This window comes from Convolutriloba macropyga, chromosome 10, assembly GCF_964194025.1.
Source record: "Convolutriloba macropyga chromosome 10, txConMacr16.3, whole genome shotgun sequence".
Taxonomy (NCBI): Eukaryota; Metazoa; Xenacoelomorpha; order Acoela; family Convolutidae; genus Convolutriloba; species Convolutriloba macropyga.
Window position 1 is genome coordinate 41,766,572 of NC_134477.1, and position 24,648 is coordinate 41,791,219.

The window sequence follows — 24,648 nt, forward strand, 5'->3', positions numbered from 1 at the left end:
CTTAAAACGCCCTATATGCAGATTATTAAATGGTCAGTAGTTTATGAGAACCAAATATCAGAATAACCTTATAAAACTCTCATATTTGGTTTTTGTATCAACTTCATTTCTTGTGAACCCGATTAAACTTTGATCACACTTTAATCCGGTTATATTTACTCCCTGCTTTGATTTAAAAGGTCAACCTGAGAAGATCTGCAATCAAAGAAGGCGAGCGCAATCTTGGCTTCTTTGCGCTGGTTGACAGTTTAGATAGTACAAATTTAAATTTGTATTTGTGTGACTTGTTCAACAATTGATTTATAGTTTTAACTGCTCAACCATAACCTCAAGTACCTCATTCAAAATGCAGCATTTGAAATACTTTACAATTCTTGCAATAATTTTCCACTTTCAGTTATCCAATGCTGATTTACAATTCTTCTACAAAACTGAAAAATCAGAAGAAAAAGATACTATCTTCGAAGGGGAGATTCTGACTGTTATTTTTGTTACAAATAACAATCAGGATGTGGAGTGCCAGCCGACTTACAAAAGTATTGTAACTGTTTCGAAGAAGGGGAGTGATAATTCTTCAGAAACCATTTGCGCTGTGAAAGGGCTTCGACTAGGTTTGTTGAAAACTTTTAGTTGGAAAATAATGAATGCCATATGATATCGGAAGTGTGTATTTCTGTTACGAGAGAATTTTAGTTCTAGCCTAAGAAATTAGTGAGACCCATAGCCTTAATTGCACCTGTAGGCCATGATCCCCCAACCCTTTCCCTTCTATTCAGTTCAAATTTTTTTGAGTTCATATTCATAATCGCTGTAAAAGGCATATCTTTGTGAAAGCCTTTGATTTTTCATGACTTTCGATGCCAAAATTTTGCTTCACTATCCGAGATGAGTTTAATCGTGCCACACATAACTGGATAAGTGCAGGAATAGACTACAACTTTGTAACTATTTAACAAGCGTATACAAAAGCACAAATAACAAAAAAAACTCATGAAAATCAGTGCTCTTATAGAGCGGATCAGACTGCAGAAAAGATAGCATACGGGTGGTAGCTAACATGCTAAATAGTCTTCTGAATCTCCAATTAGTATTGCAAGGGATTTTTCTGAATTTTATCACCAATTAAGCTTTTTCATTCTGGTCTAACTGACACGTAGATACTAATTGTAGACCTTATCGGCGTGAATACTAAAAACAGAGAAATTTACTTATGTATACATTGTCGGCATGTATACTAAAACAGAGAAATTTACTCTCTCTCTCTCTCTCTCGCGTGCAGATTTGACCATGAGCGTTCAAATTAATTGTGACCGTGAGCGTGGGTAATAGCTACAAACTCGAATCATTGTTGTCGAAGCTTGCGCAGAAGCAAGCTTCGTGTGCAAATGTGACAGATATATCCGATTTTATAGAAATTCTGCTTACTGTTGCTGTTGTCTACGCTCCGATTTTTACGTCGCTGAAGACTCCAATCTTCAAACATCGTTGTGAATAACACTCACATTCTTAATCGACGTTTTTTAATTATAGTTACTCAATCAAATGTCGAGAATTCAAAAAAAAAATCTGAGATGAGAAATATTGTAGAAAATGAAGGAGCAAGCGTTATTATGAAAGTAGATTCTAATTTCTTTTTTTTCCAAGAACTGTCTTGGAAAGTTGTTTTGGACCACAAAATAACCACCGTGCTGCAATGTTAACTGATCTCGTGTAATCGCTGAATAGAATTCTGTTCAATTTGTCAATGGTCTACATTTTCTTGCTCCGCAAGTGTTTTTCGAAAATGGAAAAATTTGAACGATAGTTAAAAACTATGGGAATCGATCATATTGCAAAATAAATAAGTAGAAACAGGAATTGAGATAAGCACCAACTACTGCAGTAGTCTGTTCGAAAGATCTGACTATGAAAAATAATACTAAACTCAAGACAGTTTTTGCTAAAAATTAAAGCCTCAGGTCTTTCAGAATTGTTATCCATGCTAATCCACCAGAAACAGAACTAAGCCACAAAAATTGTTAGTTTAAAAATGGCAGGCCCATCTTTTATACGTTTTGTAATTTGATTTTGTTGCGTTATAAGCCTTAAATTGATTCTTAATCAGTACCTGTAATTTTTAAAAATAGCAGTTTCGAAAATGCTTTATTGTTTTTCTCTGATATTCAATCGTTTCTCGTTGTTCTTTCTTTTACAAGTAATTTTTTTGCTTTCAAGTTTTCAACATTTGTTTCAGACTTTGGTTACCTATTTTGCGTTTACCTTAATTATTTATAAGCTGAGACCAATAGAAGCCAGTCTTTGAGAAATAATCAATTAAGGACTGGCTCAGATGAAGACTTCCTGATATTTCAAGTTTTCAAATGGCTGAATTTTGAAAGCCTTTTTGAATGTTTCGTCGATCCTTTGTACTTTTTTGACGTGTTAATGAGTCTGTAGTCTTTAACACATATTTACATCCTCTTTAATATTTGTACAAAGAACCCACTTTAATGAAAACTGTAAACGCATAAGAGTTTTGTAAAGAAGTTGTTATTCACCGCAAAAAGCTGTCAACCCCGCACTGAAGAACAGACCGCTATAGCCACAGCTAAACTGAAAGGGAGAAGAAACCAATGGAAATTCTATCAATACTGATATTTTCCATAGCTACAAATAATTAATGAGAAAAAACCGGGAGTAGCAATATATTACATGGTGACAGAAAGAAAGACAGCTTCAAAACCACAATTTTCCTTTTAATTCCCTTTCAATATTATAATATGAATATCGATTTCAACGAGTTAATTCAAAAGATTCAATCAAACAGTCAAATTACAGAAATCTCAGACCCTGTTAATCTTATTAGTTATGGAAGCCCCAATGAAGCCATCATTTCAGCAGAAGTTCATTCTGTCTTCGCACAAAAAGAACTCAAAGTTATTTCCTCTCTTGCCTTTACCGAAAGTTATAAGAGTTCTTGCCGTCAGTTCATGTCCAGATCACGACATTCATATGTCAGCCTTATCAAAAATAAAAAATGAAATGCATTTTGATCTGACAAAAACCAAATTTCAGTTACACTTTGAAAATTGAACAGAATTTGAGTCTCGATGACTTACACTGAGTTCTGTTATCAGCCTGGATTGGTAATTCTTGTTTTACTAATGCTGATTTCTGTTTTTCATGAGTAAACTTCTGTTTTACCTACTTGAACCTGGCAGCATGGTGAAAATTTGGTTTGATGTATTAACTAATAGCTCCAAGTAAAGAGCGCCTAATTATTACGCAAACGCCGAAGTTATTGCAAAAAATAATTACGCTCATTAGACTTAGTCCCTTGAAAATAGACATAACTGAAAAAAAAATTATTTTTGGTTCATTTATAAACTTTTTCTCCAGTGCCAGATTTAGTTACATTTCAATACTATGGCTGCAAGTGCACAAATAACTATTGAACCTTATTGTGGAACAGAGGGTGGAAATTTCCGATAATTTGAACAGCTATTCCGAGGAATACTCGGTGTTGCTGCTGTTCCAGCCGAACAGCAAGGAAACTTTCTTCAATTGTATTTAAGTGACGCAGCATTACTGTATTTTCAGACACTCGACGTGGCAACGCGAGCAGATGTCGAATGAATTAGCATTAAATGCTCTACGAAATCACTTTAGCAACGTTCAATTACAAGGAGTGCACATTTTAAAACTCGAGCAACTAAAGTTTTACCCGAAAATGGACACTCCGGAGAATTTTTTAAAAACACTACCTGACGCCTGATTTACCCACAGTCGCTGCTCTTAATTTAGCAGCTCATGCTGGAAATGCCGCAGCACAAGCAGATGAGCGAACACGTTTTGATGGTGAAACGGCAGCAAGGGCAGTGCTATTACAAGCTGCTGTGGACCATAAAAATGAGCAAGTAATGCGCATTTTCTTTAAAGCCATGCCAGGTTGGCTCCGGTCGAAATTGATGGAACAACCGCTTGCCGCGCCACTAGAAGACCTTTGCACATTAGCTTGCCCACAGATGACAATAAGAGAATTGTGCCGAAAAGGCAATTAGTCTCAGGACGGATTTAATGAAACAGATACGACAGTATCAGACAATCTCGTCAAGATACCGACACTAGTCAACCATGGCAACAGCCTGGCTACGGGTATCGTTTAATTCAGCCCAACTATCAGCAAACAGGTACATTGAACAATCCCTACAATTCAAGCAGAGGTGGATTTCAAAACTTTGGAGTTAGAGGTGGATAAAGAAACAATAGATTCAGATTAATGCATCAAATTTTCTACAAAGGATATTCACAAATATATGGTTATCCTAATTCGAATAAAAACTTCGATCAGAATAGTAATTTCGAAGGACAACAAACAAGGCATCGAACAGAGATCAGAACCCCAAGTTAAACATACTTCCCAGTGACACCATCTAGTAAAATTGTTTGCTATACATGTGGCTATCCAAACCACAAAACTAGCCAATGTTTGCAAAGAAGACGTTCGAACTCAAGAGGCAACTCTTCCCATTTAGTGGACAAGGAAAAAACTAAAGAAGCCACACATTAGAAAGAATTACAATAATCAATCCTTACTCTCATTTCAATCACCTTTACCTAATCTGAATATTACATCAATAAACGGAGTGTACTAAACTTTATTATTCTCAAGCTTTTGCCCAAACTAACGCGCCGAGCCTTAATAGACACGGGAGCATGCGCCAATGTAATTAGCCAAAAACATACGACGAACTGAAGCCGATAAAAACGTGAGGCTGTCCAAAAATCAAAGACTAAAACGGAGCCAAGTGCGAATGGCCGGAGGCCAAACAGTCAAAGTTTCGAAAGAAATCCAACTAAATTTTCACCTAGCGCGCCAATTACTGAGAAATTTCTAATTTTGCCAACAACGAATTGAATGATATTAGGTAATACCTTTTTCAAGAAACATGCCATGACAATTAGCCCAGCTTAAAACTTGCTCAAACTGAACGGATCTAACTACAAATAAACGAAAGAAAGCTTCAACACGAACCAAGACGAACGATTAGGGCAAAGAGAATATCGATCTACACAAAACAGAAAATAATCGTACAATCGAACGAAAATGTTGTAATTTTGTGTCAATTGCCTCAGACAAGCGATAATTTAAAAAACCGCAGAGAGGTTGTGATTCCAAATCAAATTTTTCAAAAAGAGGCGGAAATTGCTTTAACCTCATCACTGTTTGTAAGGGGAACACGCTCTTCATCCCTGCGCTAAACATAACCGATTACAATGTCGAAATCAACAGAGCTAGCAAAGTTCCCTACATTAAGTCCAGAACAAGCAGAGAAGCTTACTCTTATTGACTCAGAATTAATTTCTCTCGCGAAACTAAAATCCGATCAAAACTCAATTCCTGAAATAAACAAACTAACTCAAGATTTTTTACACAACGGCCAGGCACAACCAGTGAAAACAAACCAGAATGTGATAAATTGTGGTTCCCAACACCGGAAAACTGTTCTAAGCCAGAATCTCTGCCTCCACTTTAGCGAGAAATTTGTGAACGAATTTTAAAATTACAATTAGCCGAGAGAAACAGTACCTAAAACAAAAATTACAACATTGGCAGAAATTTTTAGAAACAGTTCCTGAAACAAAAATTACAACATTGGCAGAAATTTTTAGACAAATTGCAGATGGAAAGTCTGATTCTGTCCGACGATGAACGACGCTAAGTAGAATGTCTTATAAGTAGATTATATTGACATTTTTTGCAAAGCACAGATTCGACTCCAGAGCATAGTTTACCAATGTATGTCCAGGGCCCTCCTACACCGATCCACCTTCATTGTGCTTGCCTTGATGGATTATTATGATCTCATTACTACTCTCTCGCAGTCAAAATATAGCAGTCCATTGTTAGCTCACAGTAAAGAATCTGGAGAATTACGACTTCTGATTGACCTGAGAAGAGTCAGCCATCTATTGAAAACGACTAGCTTAACGCAAACTTTCCTATTTCGAATATGACTGACGCTACCAATCATTTTACCGGAAAATTAATTTTTTACTAAACTTGTTTTCTCGCAAGCATACCATTGAATTTAAATGGCGCATGATCTATCAGTACAGCTGCTAGCCTTTAACTTTACTTCCCGCACATATGCTTGCAAATGTTTGGCCCAAGGACTTGAAACAACAGTAACTGGGTTCAGTTTTTTTTTATCAGACACTACTTAGACCCATGCCTTGCCGCGGATTTATGTACACAATTTATTGCTGACATAAGATGTGCAGAAAAATATTTTGACGAGCTCATTCAAACATTTAGAAAAATAATTGATAGCATTTTTAAACTGGGCCTTAAGTTATCACTAAAAATGCGAGATGGCCAGACAATCAATGAAATTTCTGTAGGAAAGATTACAATGACAAAAAACATTAAACAGGTCAAAAGACTGATAGGTTTGCTTCAATTTTTTAGAAACTACATACCCAAACTAGGCGAAAAGCTTATCCCATTTTATCGTCTTTTGAGAAGAGACACAAAAATTGTTACGACAGATCAACACGCAAGAAACTTGCAAGAACTCCAAACGGACCTACTCCAAGCAACCAAAATGACACTTCGTCTACCAAAGCCAGGTTTACAATACATTCTACTTTTGTGACGCCAGTTATAATGGCGTCGGCTTCAAACTTATGGTAGAAGACTTTGGAAAATTGAGAGGCGGGAGAAAAAGGACATACGCACCAGTATCTTTTGGCTCACAGGTGTTTAATACAGCTCAATTGGAATTTGCTGTTTGTTATGAAGAATTCCTTGCTCTCTACTTCGCCCTTGATTATTTCGCTCAGTACCCTTTGTTTTCCAACACGCCAGTGGTAGTCGAACCGACAATAAAAGCTTAACGCAATTTTTGCAATCGAAAACCATTTCGCCAACACTCACATTCTCCTAATCGTGTTATTCTCTTGATCGAGTTTTAACATTCAATATAATTATAGTTCATGTACCTGGACGAGCAAATTATATAGCTGACTTTCTTTCAAGAATACAAACAAATCGTGAAGCAACTTGTCTCCCAAATTGACAAACATGATTCCGATAAAATAAAACGAAATTGAGACCACAGCAGAAACGCCAGACGTATCTTTCAATTCAATTAAATGCATTGCTGATCATTTTGAAAACCAAAAAATTGACCCTAAATTTGTTGAACAGTTAAAATCTTATGGACTATACGAATCTTTTGCCGAGCGTAAAAACCCTGTAGAAATCACTGAAATTTTGGAATTCCTAAAGCTAAACGAAACAGAAGGAAACAAAATGCAATTTGCAAATCCATTAGACGTTCTAAACGATATCAGCGATTGCGAAAATAGGCTTGATTTAAAAGAAGAGCAATAAAAAGATGCAGATGTGTAAAGTCATAGAATGTAAAAAGAATAATCATTCAATAGATCTAAAATACGAGTCCAAGTGAATGAGAAAGTATTTCAAACAAATGGATAGACTAACGGTTCAAGATGGAATCTTATACAGTCTATTCTATGATGACACCGGAAGAGTACAATTTAATTTGTGCTGTCTTCCCAAACACCTTTGGAAAGAAGTTCTATACAGATTACACAATTCAACATTGGCAAGGCACGTCGGATTTTTGAATAAGATTCTATTTCTCGGCATTTACCGAACACTTACTTGATCTTATCCATCACTACAATCGTTCCCAGGAGACATGTTACAGGACCTCACAGAAACGTTTCCAGTTTACGAATGTTTGAGTGCACTTTGCTCTCGAAATACCTTTTCGCTGTGCCATTTACAAATGGCAGCGCTGATACTTGCAAGAGAACTCAAATTTTCTTCAACCACAGGTATTTGCCAGAAACAATTTTGAGTGACGTTGGCAAAACGTTTATTTCGAGAGTTAATGCACGAATTGGCCCACCTATTGGAAATTAAATTGAAACATGCTTCATTGAAACTTCCTAAAACTTTTGGTGCTGTTGGACGTTCTCATGCAGCTGTGGACCGGGTATTCAAAATAAATACAATATACGTTGGAACGATTAGCTCAAGTATCTACCATTGGCCACCTTCATACATAACACTTCGTTTCGTACATCAATAGGGTCCTGCCCCACTTTTTTTCCATGGCCGTGAACCGACGAAGCCACTTGATTTGCGTTTTTCACGGAGAGCAATGGAAGCAGTCACTGCCAATTCAAGTTTTGTGGAAGAACTCCAGTATGCATTGTTAGTCAAATCCAGAGAGAAGAAATTGCGCCTAATAGAAGCATATTAGCGATACAGAATCTATTACGACCAAAAGGCAGCAGCAAAACCATTGGAAGACCAGGAACATTGTGTACTTCTCAATCCTAAAGTGACCACACAAAAACAGTCTCATGGAAAGCCAATCCAAATGTGGCTTCCGCTGTATTGAGTTGAAAAGAAACTGACTGACTCTAAAAACATCCTACGAAAAGTAGGAGCAAATTAAGCAATGCGTGCAAAGAATTCAGGTGAAGCCAAAAAAGCTCCCGTACCGGTTAAGGATATTTCTCCAATTGATCCAATTTAGTTTCAACGTGATCCATCACGACGAGATGATAAAAGCGAACCTGAATTTTTTGATGACCATCTAACTGAAGCATTACATGATTCAATAACAGAAAAAAATCACAAACCAATAAAACCGAGAGCGGCCGTTGAACTTGCGGTTAACATAGCTGCACCGCGATCTCAATTAACAACGCCAGCACCGCCAGTCAGCGCCAATTCGAAACCTAACGCCACCTGCTTCTCCACCACGAGTAGCATCGACTAATCAATCGAGTCAACACCGGAAGATGGGAATTCTCTTGCAACAAGTGACCAAAAGGACGAATTCATGCTGAACACTCCCCTCCCTTTTCAGTTTGATGAGACAATTCCGGTCCATGAATCAGTCTGTGATGAACTCGAACCATTTCCAACTGCAACACCAACCCCCACATCAAGGAAAAATTGAGACACCAAAATACGAACACTCAATAGTCATTTTGTTCCAAAAGATCAAGTAATGGACACCATTTACATTGACGAAGGATCTCCACGTTATCAACAAATTACAGCAGCAAACAGAAGTCATAAGACAAAATGGAAAGATATAATAGAATCAGTTCAAAGATCAAAATAATCTCAAATACCAACCAGAAAAACATAATTAGACCAAATCAGATCTATTATATTGAAACACCAGCAAACATCAAGTCACAGCGCGGCACAACAATCAGCAAGCTAAGAAAAAAGACACAATAAAACTGACCATAATTTTAATTATTCTTTAAGTCGCGCCACTTATTCTGTTCTTTGGCCATATGTTGAAAGGACCAGCCTCAGTTGCCCATTGCGTATACAGTGACTTCAAGATGGGAAAAGGCCTAGTCAGGCACTTGAACAATATTTATCGAGAGATTGAAGACTTGGCGCAAAAACAGCAACAATTGGAAATAGGATCGGTTCTTTCCTAGCAACACCCTTTCGAAAGCCGATTATCTTCAGTCTTGTAGCAAACAGGCATTTTCACGAAAAACTCTCTTATTATAGTTTCTCTAAGGCTTTACATAACTAAAGTCCTTGATACTAAAATACAGATTGAACAGTAGAGCGCTACCCAAATTGGGCTGTGGTATAGATCGTTTGAACGAATGATCTGTTTTCAACATAACTCGAATTTTTTTTCGGACGTGCCGATTTTCGTTTTGCTTCAGTTTGGTGTTCACGACTTACGACTTCCAAATCTTGATCAATAATTACCATTGAAGGCACCAATTAGCCTCTATTCTGCAAAAATAGTCCAGAACAAAGACTCGACCAAAGAGAGAAATATCGATAGTTTACTACCAAATATTCGAACTGTCACAGACACTGTGGAACTCAACACAGCAAGTACTATACATAATTAGTTACAGTTTGTGAAAATTACTTCAACCACTGCCATTTGTTCCTGCAACACCTACTTGTGATTCATTAAGAAATCGATTATAAAAATGTCTCTTTAAAGATACAAGCTGACAAAATAATGAAATTTTGATGCAAATTAAAAACTCAAACTGCTTGCACGATTGCACATACCTATATAAGAAAATCCTGCAGCTTCTTCTTATGCACTTTGAGGCCCCATGAATTGAAGTACAAACATAATTTTACCAAAGAAATATTTTTGAGAATCAAGAACGATAGTTCAAATATTGATAAAGATTTCTTATCGATGTCGTCCAAACATTTTCCCAGTATTGCCGATCAAAACTAATGATCAAAGCGACGTAGCGAAAACATTTTACCACAGTATCATGCGAGAAGTCACCCGAATCTTTTGTATCTTTTGTTTGACGTTGCGAGAAAATGAAACGAACAAAAGTAAGGTCAAATCTCAAAAAATGGTAATACTCATACCAATGCAATGCTTACGGGCAGATCAGAAACCTGACACAATGTTACATTTCTAGGTATTCAACTTTCTTTTTGAGCGTAACCCCATCAGGACCGGATTTTACGGAAAAGTAACTCAAACAAAATTGAATACTCAAAAATTTTGGCAAAATCAGCACTTCCATGTCCCTCCGTTTGATAATTAACCGGCGATTTCGCCGACTGGTAGCTAAATCGATCGCTATGACCAGTGGTAACAACCTTTGGAGAAAAAATTTGGCAAATTTCACAAAGATTGTGGAAAAGACCGACTTAACAATTTTGATCCTGAAAAACTTTTTGGAAATTTTGATATCTCCACGTGCACCCGTTTCATAACTACCTAACCGAAATTGGAAATTGATAGCTCATTAGATAGCTACGATAACGGGCAGAAAACGGATTTTTAATCACAACAAATGAAAAGCCAAAAAACCTCAAAAAAAGGCACGTTATGAAAACCGCTTCAAAACTGATATATTGTAATATCTTACACTGAAAGCAGTAAACTCGCTTCTGTTTGTCACCGCATGCATACAGTCATGCGCAGAGAATACACTGCTCTAACTGGCTTAGGGAGTGTGATACAATACAATTGCACTGGAACAAACCAATGCACTCAAAAGTGTTTCAAACACCCCTTGTAACGATTAAAACAAATGACTTACCAAAACTACATGGTCATTTCCTTTTGGCAGTCTTGTCCGGCTCCTTAAATACATCGCGTGGCCAATCCTTCAACTCAGAGGCCGTCAAAACAGACAACATGGACTTAAGCACAGGAAGTCCACCACGTAAATTGGGCCTCCGTTGTTGTTTAACCCTCCGTCGTTGTTTAATTTTTTTGGAGCAATACTCGCTAAAGTAGCTTTAAAATTGTAGTCATAGCAGTTTAAGAGCTTTACTTGTGTTGTTATGTTGCTTTCCTCTATTGAAGTTGGCAAATTCGTATTCTGGTCACAAATTTGTTTCGATAATCTTTTATTTTCAGCAATCGCACAAGATACGCTAAATCGTGAAAAACACCTTTCTCGATCCCTTTCGCAAAACAATATACTAATTTTAATCCTCTCCCATTGTGAAATTCTTTGCCAATTGCTTCGAATACCGCAACAAGTGCCCAAATTTTACTATCATTGTCATCAAACTTAGATTCCGTTATAACTGCTTGAGCTGTAAAACTGGGCTGAATAATGACATCATTTACCTCAGCAATATGAAAGAAGAAACGGTTTTCACATGACAAATTCTTCTTTTTACGACGTTTGACAACATTTTCTTCGCGACCATTATCGAGGAATACACACAATGAATAGTTAAATTCGTTAAATCGACGCTAGCCTCAATTTCACCAGTTATGATCCACTTTTGTGAACCCAAGATTACTTTCGCTATCGACTCTCCTCCCATTCATTCACTATGCCCAAGCGTGCACCAATCCCCAAACTTCGCTTTACCCGCAGAACTGGTAATTCGCAAACTTGATTCATTATAAACAACACCAGATTCAGATGGCTAATCGAAGGGAAGTTTTTGATCCAGGGAACCCAAAATCGTCCCCATTTGTGATTTGTTCGGCTGAGTAACAAACAATGAACTCGTTTAGTTCAGGCTCCGTTCGAGCAACTGCCTTAAAACTCGCTTTCAATCCATCCAACGATAGAGCCTTTCGGACGCCTCGCCTCAAACAAAAGGGCTGCTTTGGAAATTCACCAGACGAATCACAGACACTCTTTCAGGCAACTGTTCAAAACCAATTATTTCCAATTCGCCCTTTTTGGCAAATTCAATGGTTTCACGTGGAGTAAAAGACATGCTTATCTGAATAAAGAAACACATGCTTACGTGAAAAAAAAATTAGTACACAAAGCAGACATGCGTTAGTATGTTTAATGCGCCGATTCAACATGCAAATCTCTTCACCAAATGAAAACAAACATTTCACTAATCTTTGAGCAACACATATTAATTAGTTCAATAAAACAACACAGACTACAACGTAAATAAACGCAACTTGAATGTAACCTCCTGGTAACTGTGACCATTAACTGTCTACGCTGCAATAAAGTCTACACTGATAGCTTTTCTTGATTACAACAATCCAAGAAAAATCCTTCATCGCAGAATATGCTCATCCATTCAAACAAACTATCTCCTACAACACTCACTGTACTTTAAACTGATCAAAAAACATGCAATCAACACAGCAAGAAAAGTAAACACACTGATAAAAAAGAGATTGAGTGCGGTTGCGCCTTCTCAACCGCAAAGAAATACGTGCATTGCAGAACAATAATCTTTAACCAGATACTAATTTTTCCGCAAGGGTAACATTTTCACATTAAGTCAACACAAAACAATCATCAGTAGTATCGAAACACATTTCGATCTGAAAAACTTGAATTAACTTCATTTCTGCAACTTGAGGTTTACTAAATTTGACGCTGTTTTACCAAAATAATAATCAATTAGTAAACATTTATTTTATTAGAAAAATGAAAGGCGACGAAGACAAAGTTCATTTCATTCTCCTTTGCAAGCTTTTACCTGATAGACCAATAGTGGTCAACAAATTGATACGATTCTGAATTGAATTACTGATCATTTATTTCCTCAATCACTTTCCTATTGATTGAATCATTTCTTGATGCCAACTACAGTCAAAATGAAATCCCAGAGTACTTGTCTCGAGGAATTATATTTAATGAAGAAGGCATTTTTTGTTGGCCGAAAAATTTGTTAATATGGAATTCCTATTACCTTTTTCAAAGTACAATTTTTTGTCTTGGTCAGGAATGAAAGACATGCTTGACAAACTGAAAACTATGTGGAAACACCTATCTCTACTTTGTACATTGAATACCGCATCCAAATTTATAACGTCTACTAGCACCTTTAATTTTGACTGGTTACTTGTAAAAATCGACGAAGAAATCATTTCTGCGTTACATGAAGTACAAAAAATACGAGAGGATAGCGCAGCATTCCTTAATGAACAAGAGAGTTTAGGCTGAGTGAAAAGAGTTGCACCAGCTGCAGAGTAGCTCTCATGGCTGTAATCGGTCCATTTGGAGGAGGAGTTCTACTCTGACGAGATAGTTCAGGACTAATAGGAATCTTTGGCTGATGTCGAAATTACGGACGAGAAAATGCAGTTAACATTGGTAAGTTTCATCAATACGCATGAGTTTTGTCATGAAAATCGAAAGCAGTTCAAACAAAAATTTTTTCATGATTTCAAGAGAGTTGGAAGGTTTTCAAAGAGCACAACTGGAAATGGCATCAAACCAGAACAAGAATTGGGAAATTGTCGAAAAACAGTTTGAGGTTTTTGAGAAAAACATTCATATTGTGGTGGATTGTACACAACTATTATTCTCTAACCAGCAACTGAATTTGATTTCGGATACAATGGCATCACTTTTAGCCATATTGTATGCAGACATCAAAAGCTATCGTTCAGCATTATTCGCATTTCGTATGAACTTAACTACACTCAATTCCCATTCTTTTAAGCAAGACATTACCAATATCACTTTTCCCACGTGAACCATTAAGAGTAATTCTTGAATCAGTCTACGACAGGCAAAAAGATGCAGCAGACCGCCTCACCTTGGCAATTCCGATGCTCGATATACTTTATTACTATGACGCTAAACTATTGCGTGATACCACTACAATTGAAGAAGGTTTATTTCTGACTCTGGCCATCCCCCTGCCTCCCGCTACCCAGGCAGCCTTCAATGTGTACAGAGCACATGTCACCCCGATGCTATACAATGGGTTACAGAAGGCCTTTACTTAGCGATATCAGAAGATTGCATGGAGACCACTTATGACGACAGAACAATTCGATAACTGCTGGTTTCATCGCGATAGAGAATCTGCCAAACGTTAGAAACACACATAGGACAATCAACATGTCTCGCAACTTTGTGTTTTTACTGCCCAACAACTGCAATGACCTTATTTCATACAACAATAATTTTACCTACCCCAGAAAAAGCCACCAACTTGGGATTTGGCATCTGGCTGATAACCTCAGCAAGTAACCGCTTCTATTGTTGCTGAAGGCATTTGTCCACAATGTACAATATCTGGTCTAATTTTTGGATGCTTTTTTTATTAACTGGCTGCCACATTCTAGTGTTATGATGCAGACATTGCGTGCTCTGTACTCTTGTTTAGAGGTATATTGTCTTTTCGAAGACTACTCTCTCAGAGTACAGTCTTCGAAAAGACAATATACCTCAAAACGAGAGTACAGAGGATGCAATGATTCCATCATAACACTGGAATGTGGCAGCCAACTAATAAAAAAGCATACAAAAATTAGACCAGATATTGTACATTGTGGACAAATGCCTTCAGCAACAACAGCAGTCAGACTCGCAGATCCCTTACAAAATTTTATTCTACGCTGCCATCAATTTCAGAATTACTTTATTTCGAAACGGTAACAGATGCAAATATCGCTCTCATAAAACTAGTGAAGGACGAAATGGATTAAAACTCGATCTCCTATGACAGCAAACAAATCGAACGGATAGCAGCTCCAGTTGTGCATGATATGCAGATGATCAAACAAACATAGGTCAAAAACTACATGAATATGTACCGCTGAAAATGTCAATTGATCTTACAATCGTAGTTTTCATCGGAAACCTTTGTCTATGCTTTCTGGGAATGTACTTTTACCACCGATTTGCTATTTTCAAAAATTTGTCTCTATCTTTTCTGAAAGACGGAAAACAAAAGTTCTCGTTAAAACCGATCGTAACAACGATGGCTGGAAATGATATCCTTAAAGAAAACTCCCAGAGATTGGACAAGAAGTTTATGATTCTTACGAAAGAAAATATGAAGAAACTAATTCGCAATTGGAAGAAGAGCCTGGCCCAAGTTTCACCGACACTTACGACCAAAAAATGTCTCAATTTTCGACCAATCTTGTAGTACCAAGTTTGGTTTTTCGATCAACTAGCAAATATTCGATTGCCAACCGAGCAGATATATCAATGGGCGAACAAAAAGAGTTAGTTACATCCGATTTGCCCGACGATGACAAAACTTTAACAATCTAATGTCGGCAATATATTCTATTAGGTGGCACCACAAAAATATGAGAAAACTTTACCTAAAATTTTTTTTCATTTAGCCTGATTGTGTGATATCCCTGAAATTACTTTATACTGAATATCATTGAAGTATTTCTTTATTATGATACATGCCCTTCTCAAAATGTTAATTTGATTTATACTGACCTAAATTTATATTTACTAGTGGTTTTAAGTTAATAATCTGATATAAAATTGTCATGAAAACATAACATTGCTCATAATTACATCCTGTTTAATGTTTATACAAAGAACCCACTTTGATGGAAACCCTAAAAGGATAAAACGAAAGTGGACATAGAGAGTGAAGTTGCCTGTGATTAAAAGTATAAATGCAATCAAAAAGAGCAATAAAGTTTTCTTAAGAAGTTGTTATTCACTACAAAAAGCTGTCAACCCCGCAACGAAGAACAGACCGCTATAGTCACGGATAAACTGAAAGGGAAAAGAAACCAATGGAAATTCTATTAATACTGATATTTTTCCCTCGCTACAAAATAATAATTAGAAAGAACCGCATGTAGCAATATATTAGTGCTTTAATGTTTTTTTTAATTAAAATCAAAGTGTCCATTTGCTGGAATACTGATTTTATAGTTGGTAATATAACTTTGAGGATAAGCTGAATAATGCGCGAAGAATGCTTCCTGGTAACATTTTATTTTTTTTAATATTCAGCAGTCAGTGATCATATATTTACAAAGAAAGCAGTTGTAGGAATGAAGTAATGTAAATCAAAATCTAGTTATTTCACATGGTCAAAAATTAGTTGTTTCACATGGTCAATTTCTGCGACAATAGGAGCAGTTAATTGGAGAAGGCTTTGCGTGTGACGCGTGTCTTGATCGTGGAACGTTAATACCGTCATTTTTCCGAAGGGATTGCAGCTGCAACACTTGAGCATCATCCTGTGCGTGTAACGGCTTGTAAATTCTCATATGCTTTCAGGAGAGGAATGGCTGCAATGCGTGGACGAAAGAAATCCAAGCGAGTTACCTACACGGGTACAAGTTGTCGTAATCCGAGATCAGGATTTCATTGACAAGATATTCCCATTCTATGTCACAGCCATAGTTTTACTACTGAATGTGGTTTTTGGGACTGAAGTGTCACTCAAAGATATCAAGTTCATTCTACTGAGACCAAAACCTCTCATTGTTGCTGCTGTATGTCAATTTGTTTTGCTTCCACCGGTAAGAAATTTTGTTGGTGTGATCTCTTATCTTCAACCTCAAGTTCAAAACAATTTTTTAATAGCCGCACAGCGATAGCTGGGGCTATTATTGGCCTTCTCTTGGTTTTTTTACAATTCAAAGAATTTGAATTGTATTGGGGCGCTGTCTTTTTTTTAAGATCTGTTCACACATTTTCATGATTTCTGAAGTCAAATTGGAGTAGTGATTTTGGTCACGCCGGAACAGGAAGTGGAGCGAAAAAGCGAGTGGTTTTGCGGCGTGAAATTTTTTCGCTCTAATTTTAAAGTAGAGCGAGAAAACGGTGTTTGAACAAAAATTCGGTTTCTCGGTAGTGGTTTTTTGTTCACATGCGGCAATTTCACTCTGATTTTTACTGTTTTTTTTGATTTTTTCGATCGGATTTTTTTCTAAATGGTTTTCCCAATCCATTCACAGCTCATTATAGGCCTAGTTTTTTGTTTGAATTAAATTTTCATTTATCGCTAGTGGTTTTTTTGTTCACATGCGGAGTTTTGACTTTGATTTTCTGTTTTATTCTTATTTTATGTATCTGATTTTTTTAATTGGTTTTCTCAATTCACTCATAGTCCATTCTAGGTCTGGTTTTTCTGTTTAGTCAATGAAAATTCTTTGAATTGTACGTCAGGACTTGTCCTGCTATGTTTTTTTATTTCGTCGTCATGATTTTTGTTACGACCATATGACGTCACAGCCACTTTTTGTTCATTCGTTCATGCAATTTCAACTGAATTGCATGTGTGACGTCATTTTTCGCTCTTAGTGGAGCGAGTTTTTTTGTTCATGCGCGTGATTAAATTTTGGGTCACACTTGACTTACCTCACTCTCAAAAATGACTTCCTCAATTTGAAATTGACTTTTATTTACTTTAATTCAAAGAGATAAGGTCAAATGGGTGTGTGTCACTCTAAATGAAGGTTATTTGAGATCAGCTAATAGAGGCAGCAATAACTTATACAGATTTTTAATCAAAATATAACAGATCAGCCTTCAATGAAAAGACGAATTTTTTTGGTCTGTCTTTGTTACTGTTTTTTTTACTGCCGATCTACGAATCTATTGCGGCTATTTTCTGGCAATCTGCCAGCTATGTTTTTATTATTGGGCCGCAGACCAAAAGCCAAGGCAACATATTTGGGCTAAAAAATTTTTATTCACAAGGAGCAAACGCCCCTTCAAACCTTGATTTCTAATATATCTCCAGAAAGTCCTCCTTGCCTGCAATTTGATGTAAATGTTTCAGTTTGGCCTTGTGCTGGCTCGTGTATTTGACTATGAGCCAGACGTCGCACTGGGTCTTGTGATGGTGGCATGTGCTCCTGGAGGTGGGAACAGCAACACTGCTTCATTTTTAGTGGGGGGAGAAGTGCCCCTCTCCATCTCAATGACATTCTTCAGCACCGCTATTGCTATCGGTAAACAACACGCTTTGTTCTGCGCAATGCTATTTCTGACCCCTTCTCTGATTAATTAAATTATCTATTTGATACATTTACAACTTCATAATAACGCTTGTTTATTGTACAGGGCTAAAAGACTTGTCACACTTCTTAATTTACCCTGACTAAAGACCTGAATAAATGCAAAACTGCAATAAAATAATTAACAATTCAATTCTGTCCTCGAATCCCACTAATTTCAAGGTATAGACAGAGGTTCAGAACGAAAGAATTAGCTGGTTCATTTTCAGGTTCTGAATTTTGTAAGCGACAAGACTCTTTTAGGCACGATGCCCCTCAACCTGTGGATCTACGGACGGTTTGCCTCGAATGATCCCAACTTCACTGCGGAAACTATTCCCTATTTCCAAATGACAAGGACTTTAATTCTCATCGTGATTCCTGTAGCCGTAGGAATGGTGCTGATTAGCAAAGCGTACAAAGTGACATCGAGAGTGATGCGATATGCAAAGCCATTCGTGTTTGTCTTGTTTTTGACCTTCATATGTACTGGTTAGTTGACTGGCTTAAATGAGAGCCTTATGAGATCTGTAATATAGTTGTCCGAATTACTCAATAAGTGTCTCTGTCTCCCTCGTCTGATTAGATTGCTCTCCAAACACAGAATGATCACAATGAAGGCAAGTGGAGTATGAAAATTAAAACTTTTGAGTGAAATATTCTACCATATCGTTTTTTTTTCGACAGGTGTAAGCGATCATTTTTGCAGCAGATGCAAGATTGGTTTGATTTTCTTCGTGTTAAACCTCCGACTTTTTCTAAGAACTTATTAAAAAAATTGAAAGAAAATTTGTTTTTATTAATTTTGGTCCTCGTTTTTCGTGAAGCTCTTAGTGAAATCTTAATTTTTGATTGATTGGAATTTTCTTTTTCAGCAATTTACCGCAGTCGGTTTGTGTTCCAAATCACACCGTTGAAGGGATATCTGGGTGCTGTCCTGTTGCCAATTGGTGGGTTTCTCATCGGGGGTATTGGTGCATGGTGTCTGGGTCTGAGAGCGTCTCAAACAAAAACTATCTCTCTTGAAGTTGGTTAGTCTTTGAATGTCTTCACTGTACTTGGGCAATCATAATTTGGTTGGCTATTATTGCAAAATACCCTCAATTAAGTTACTGATGAATCTATCTCGAAATCAGAAAGTGGTCTGAAAAAATTAGTAAATTCAGCGGTTTTATTCGCGAACTCTGGTTCTCTCAAATGTTAAAATGTAGAAGTTCGTCTTGCTCTTTTCAAAACGGACATTGGATATATTGACGGTTTAGCGTTTACTAGGTAATGGAAAGTGTTAGGGCTTACAACTATATTTCTCTAATAACATATTATAGATAAAAGAAGCTTTTTTAGAAGCTTGATTTGTTTGAAGGAATGCAGAATGCAGGAATAGTGATCAGCATGACTCTGGTTGTGTTCTCTCAGCCAAAGGCAGATCTCAACTCAATCATGCCTATTTGCATAGCACTGTTGACAGCTGCAGTGGCCACTCCGCTATACATCCTACACTACTTAGTCTACAAATACAACAAAAGGTTTCTTTTTAATTGCTCTTGAACGAAGTTCATAGCAATTATTGTAAACGTGTGTGTCTTTTTTGTTATGCAAATTTTTCGCTTGACAATTTTGCGCTTTTTTTCTAGAACGTTCTCTGACTTCTCAAGTGACTTTTTTTACGCTTTCGTTCATCATTTTTGAGTGATCTATTGCTCTCTCCGAAATAAAGCTTGTTGCTAATATATAATCGGTTGCAGTTTGGGATAATAAGTGACTCATAGCGCAGTGGTTAGTGCGGGTGGCTTTGGGGGTATCCCGTTTGGGGTAAGGTTTTTTGCACCCATAAAGAAAAATCGATTTAGGCTGCAGACCCTGAATTAAATTGCCTCGCCTGTCGTTCAAGAGCAATTCTTCCAACATTTGTCGGTTTATGTTTAATAGCCACAGCTGGGGCTATTATTGGCCTTCTCTTGGTTTTTTTACGACTCGAAGAGGAGTATTGGTTTTCTCTCGGTCTTTTTTTTACAGGAAGTAGATTTGTTCACGCGGCATTTTGAACTATAAGCGAAAGTGAGAAAAGCTGTCTTGGTGAACAGATTTTCACTAAGCGAGAGAAGTTTTTTGATCATGCGCTGCGTTTAGTGAATGACTTTTTGACTTCGAAAAGTAGTTTTTGTCTGAATGGCACATATAGATAAGCGTTTTTAGCCGTTTTTTCGTTTAAGTGGCCCAATTTTTTAGCTTTCAATTTGGTTTCTTGTAGAAATAAAGTTTATTCGATACTATATTGAAATGTAAACTTCGACAATTGATGCCACAGTGTTTTGCAGAGCCTGAAAATGCGTTTCATGGTGAAAATTGGCACATATTTCTTGATTTTTTAGTTATTTTTTGGCTTTTTTCTATTAATTTCTTCATTTTTGGATCTTTTAACCGTCTTTCTGTCAAAAATAAGTAAATATGGCAACTTCTCTGTGATAAATCATATACTCAACGCCTCTTTCTACCTCTAATTTTGTTTTTTAAAATTGTACATATGCTAATTCGATTTTGGTAGTTTTTTCCCGATTTTCGTCAGTTTTTGTTTGTATTTTGGTTGTAATTGCTAGAAATAGTCTTTTTGTGCAACCTGAGGGACTTTAATTTCGTTTCCATAAAAAAATCAATCATTTTTTGTCTTTAAAGTTATTTGACAATTTTTTTGCAAAATAATTCATTGTTTCGTATTTTTGAATTCTACTTTTTCCTATTTTCTTGTTCTCTTCAGGAGGAAAGATTTTTGTAACGGATGACTAGTTATCTTTTCTATGTCTTCATTGCTGAACAATGAAATGTATTCGTTTTTCTTGAATTTTTTAAATTGATTTTAAACTTCCAAAAATCAAGAATGTCTTTTTGTTACGGTGTTCCTTACATTATGCCCATATTCTTCACATTCTAGTTAGTAGCATTCTAGCTTTGTCCTGGCACCTGCATTTATTTTGGGTATATTGATTTTTTCAGTTGTTAATAATGAATGATTTCAGCTTTTCCTTAGATTTTCGTCATTTCTTTGGTTTGCAATTGATTTCATTCAACAAAAGCAGTAATGAGAGTTTGATGGCAAGCTTTTTCCAAAATTTTCACTTATGACTATTTACTGCAATTTTCTTCCGGCCTTGGTACTAATTTAAACGATTTTTTGCCTTTGAATATTCTGCTGCTGCTTATGTCTTCTATGATCAATTTAATTTTTGAATTAGTATGAAATAATGTTGTTTAGCATATGTACAACAGGGAACAAGTGTTTGTGGTCTTTTGTCTTAATTGCAGTGATTAGATGTGTAATTATAGGTGTTTTCTGTTTCTTAAATTTGAGCTTTCTTTTTTGAAAAGATTCAACTTAGTTTCTACGATTATGATCTGCCGTTTCCTTTCGCGATCTTTTTCAGATTAGAATCATGAATTATTTGTGGGCTATCGATAACCTTGTCGGTTTTTTCAGACTATCAGTTTTGTGACCAACCTGATTATTCCGGATTTTTTAACGTTATCAAACGTTTTCAATAATATAAAATTTTGCTGCATTTTGTGTCTCTTGGTGACAGTGGCTTAAGTTTCACCAGTTTTTAGAGCAGACCTGGAGAGGTAGTGAGTTAATTGTTTAATACAAAAGGTAGTGGCTTCCGCTTCAATTACGTTTTTGTAAGTAAAGTTTTGACGCTTCGAGTCGCTTCCGGATTTCTTCCGGCTATGTTTTTTTATTTCGTCATGATTTTTGTTACGACCATATGACGTCACAGCCACTTTCTGTTCATTCGTTCATGCAATTTCAACTGAATTGCATGTGTGACGTCATTTTTCGCTCTTAGTGGAGCGAGTTGTTATTGTTCATGCGCGTGATTAAATTTTTGGTCACACTTGACTTACCTCACTCTCAAAAATGACTTCCTCACTTTGAAATCGACTTTTATTTACTTTAGTTCAAAGAGATAAGGTCAAATGGGTGTGTGTCAATCTAATTGAAGGTTGTTTGAGATCAGCTAATAGAGGCAGCAATAACTTATACAGATTTTTAATCAAAATATAACAGATCAGCCTTCAATTTTTTTGGTCTGTCTTTTTTACTGTTTTTTTAGACTGCCGATCTACGAATCTATTGCGGCTATCTGGCAATATTTCTGGCAATCTGCCAGCTATGTTTGTTGCTTTCATTCCAAATCTTAGCATGTTTGAAAAGAAAAATCTCGATTTTTGAACATAATCGCAGTGATTTTTGACGAAAAATTTTTTTCCCCCCAATTTTTGGTTACCGTTACAGGAGATACATTTGCAACAAACTTGACGTAGTTCATTTTTTCTCATTAGTCGATGTGATTTGTGGTTATTTCGGTCTCCGTTTGACTGATAATTTTTGCTGAAAAATTTAGGCAGCAGTGCAATTTAACAAGGTTATCGTCTGTTCTGCTTCAGATACCGCAAAATATGTGATCAAAATAAAGAGGCTCAACTGATGGAGAGAGAAATGTTTGAGAAAACGCTCATTAAAGAGGATGTAGACCCTATTGATAATGGAGCTATGGAAGAGGGGAGTTCTATTGGCGAATCTTCAGTGACAGGTTCAAAAGATGAGAAACAGTGCCAACGGACTGATGAATTGTAATTCTTTGAAAAACAGTCATTTTGACCTGTCAAAACATGCCACCAATTAGAACTGTTTTCTCAATGTCTATTTGTTGATTATGTAGACCTTTATTAATGGGGATCAATTTCATTTTAGTACAAAAACATTTGTTAGTTCACTGCACCTCGACGATTTTTTCAAAAATCTTTGAGCAATAGTTTAAATGCTGTGAATAAAAATACTGAGTATCCAATCAAAAAGTCGAGTTTCATTTCTGAATTTTTGAGACTATTAGTTGTTATCGAACGAAGTTTGGAGCAATGATATTAATCATGGTGGTCTTCTCTCATTCTGCTCAAAGTCATTTTAAACAGCAGCTGCTCAGCAAAGCAATTCAAAATGAAGAGAGTCAGTATAAAAAAAATCAAAGTCAGAAATAGAAACGGGATAAACCCATAAAGCCCATTTTTATATGCCCGGTACTTGAATTTTGTTCTCATAAGTTTTAGTCACTATCTATAATGCTTATTGGTATTGATACTAGACCCTTTAGCCTTTCACTGAGAGACAGGAGTATGTTCAATTACGAAATGACATAAAATAAATCGCTCTTAAAGATGTTTTTATCCAAAAATCAATTTTTGTTGATATTTTCTTTTCTTTCAATCCCAATAGAGTTATGGGAATCAACGGCGACAATTTTCCGGCAATATGCCGGGTATGTTTCTTGTTTAGTTTATCCCCAAGAAAAGACCAATTTTCATGTCGGATTTATACCTTTTTGCGAATAATTTTTTTTTCTAATTGCGGTCTAGAACAATTTGTGTCTTGCGATTACTTAGAAATGTAATTTCATCGGTTGAATCGTTAACATTGTTTTTGTTTGGCAATTGAAACACTCAGTGCACATTTTAAAATGCCGAAAGTCTGCAGTGCCAGATGTTGAAATGCCGAAAATTGTTACTTAGCCAGAAGTTGACTTTCGTCATTTTAAAACGTGCGCATTTTGTGTTTTAAGCATGGTTAAATGACTCTGCAGAAGTCACTTCAAAATTCTGACCTAGAAAATTCTGAACTATCTATAGAACGCTTTTTGTTACAGCTCTTCATTGCAATGTTTGTTGTAGTTTTTTATGTAATATCTTTTACTAAGTAAAACTTTCTTGTAGTTTTTTGAACTTCGTGGTTCTCAAAAATGCCAAAAGTTCTTAGTGACTTCATGAAGAGGCGCTTAACCATTACTTAAAAAACAGTTATTTTTAAATCCCGTTATCTTGCATGTAGTTATTTGCACATTTAAGAGGTAGATTTTCTCGAATCTGTGAGCAAGCTCTGCTTTTAATTCCAGTACAAGGCCGAGAGCGTTTCGGAACGGATTCTGTCTACAGTTTTATTTTTGCCGCCTTCGAATTTTTATTACTATATTAGGGAAGTGAGAAGATTGCTGGTAGGTTTTATGAAAGGAGTATCCGAGAAATGAAATCAATTAAGATATAAAAGAAAGCCATTTTTGGTAAGTAGGATCTGAAGTCCCTAAGTGTATGAGTATGAACATTGCTATGGAGGGTAAGTTCTTGAAATTGAATCCTTTCTGTATGGGTAATGGTCTCCTTAATTAATCCAAAGTTATTCTTTAAGGCCAGTTTCCACGCTTTCAGTCAGTATTTTGCATCCACTAACAATTTTGCTGTGAGGGCGATGCCTATGTTTGGTTGGCAAAAGCGAAGATTTTAATGTATGATTCTTAGCAACAATACAAAGGTCAAATCTGAATCATATCAAACATTGCAAGATCATACTATGGTTTCTTAATTCTCATAAAGCGATTCACAAATG

The 24,648-nt window shown here is 36.4% G+C and overlaps 1 protein-coding gene across 1 annotated transcript; it reads left to right on the plus strand.

Moving 5' to 3' along the window:
• Window positions 1–201: 201 nt before the first annotated feature.
• On the plus strand, window positions 202–23,462 carry LOC142348139 (P3 protein-like). Its single transcript, XM_075399344.1, has 7 exons — window positions 202–611; window positions 16,495–16,739; window positions 18,005–18,176; window positions 18,486–18,713; window positions 19,097–19,252; window positions 19,585–19,747; window positions 22,662–23,462. The coding sequence occupies exons 1-7, from the start codon at window positions 347–349 to the stop codon at window positions 22,849–22,851; spliced, it is 1,419 nt and encodes a 472-aa protein (XP_075255459.1). The 5' UTR covers window positions 202–346; the 3' UTR covers window positions 22,852–23,462.
• Window positions 23,463–24,648: the final 1,186 nt, after the last annotated feature.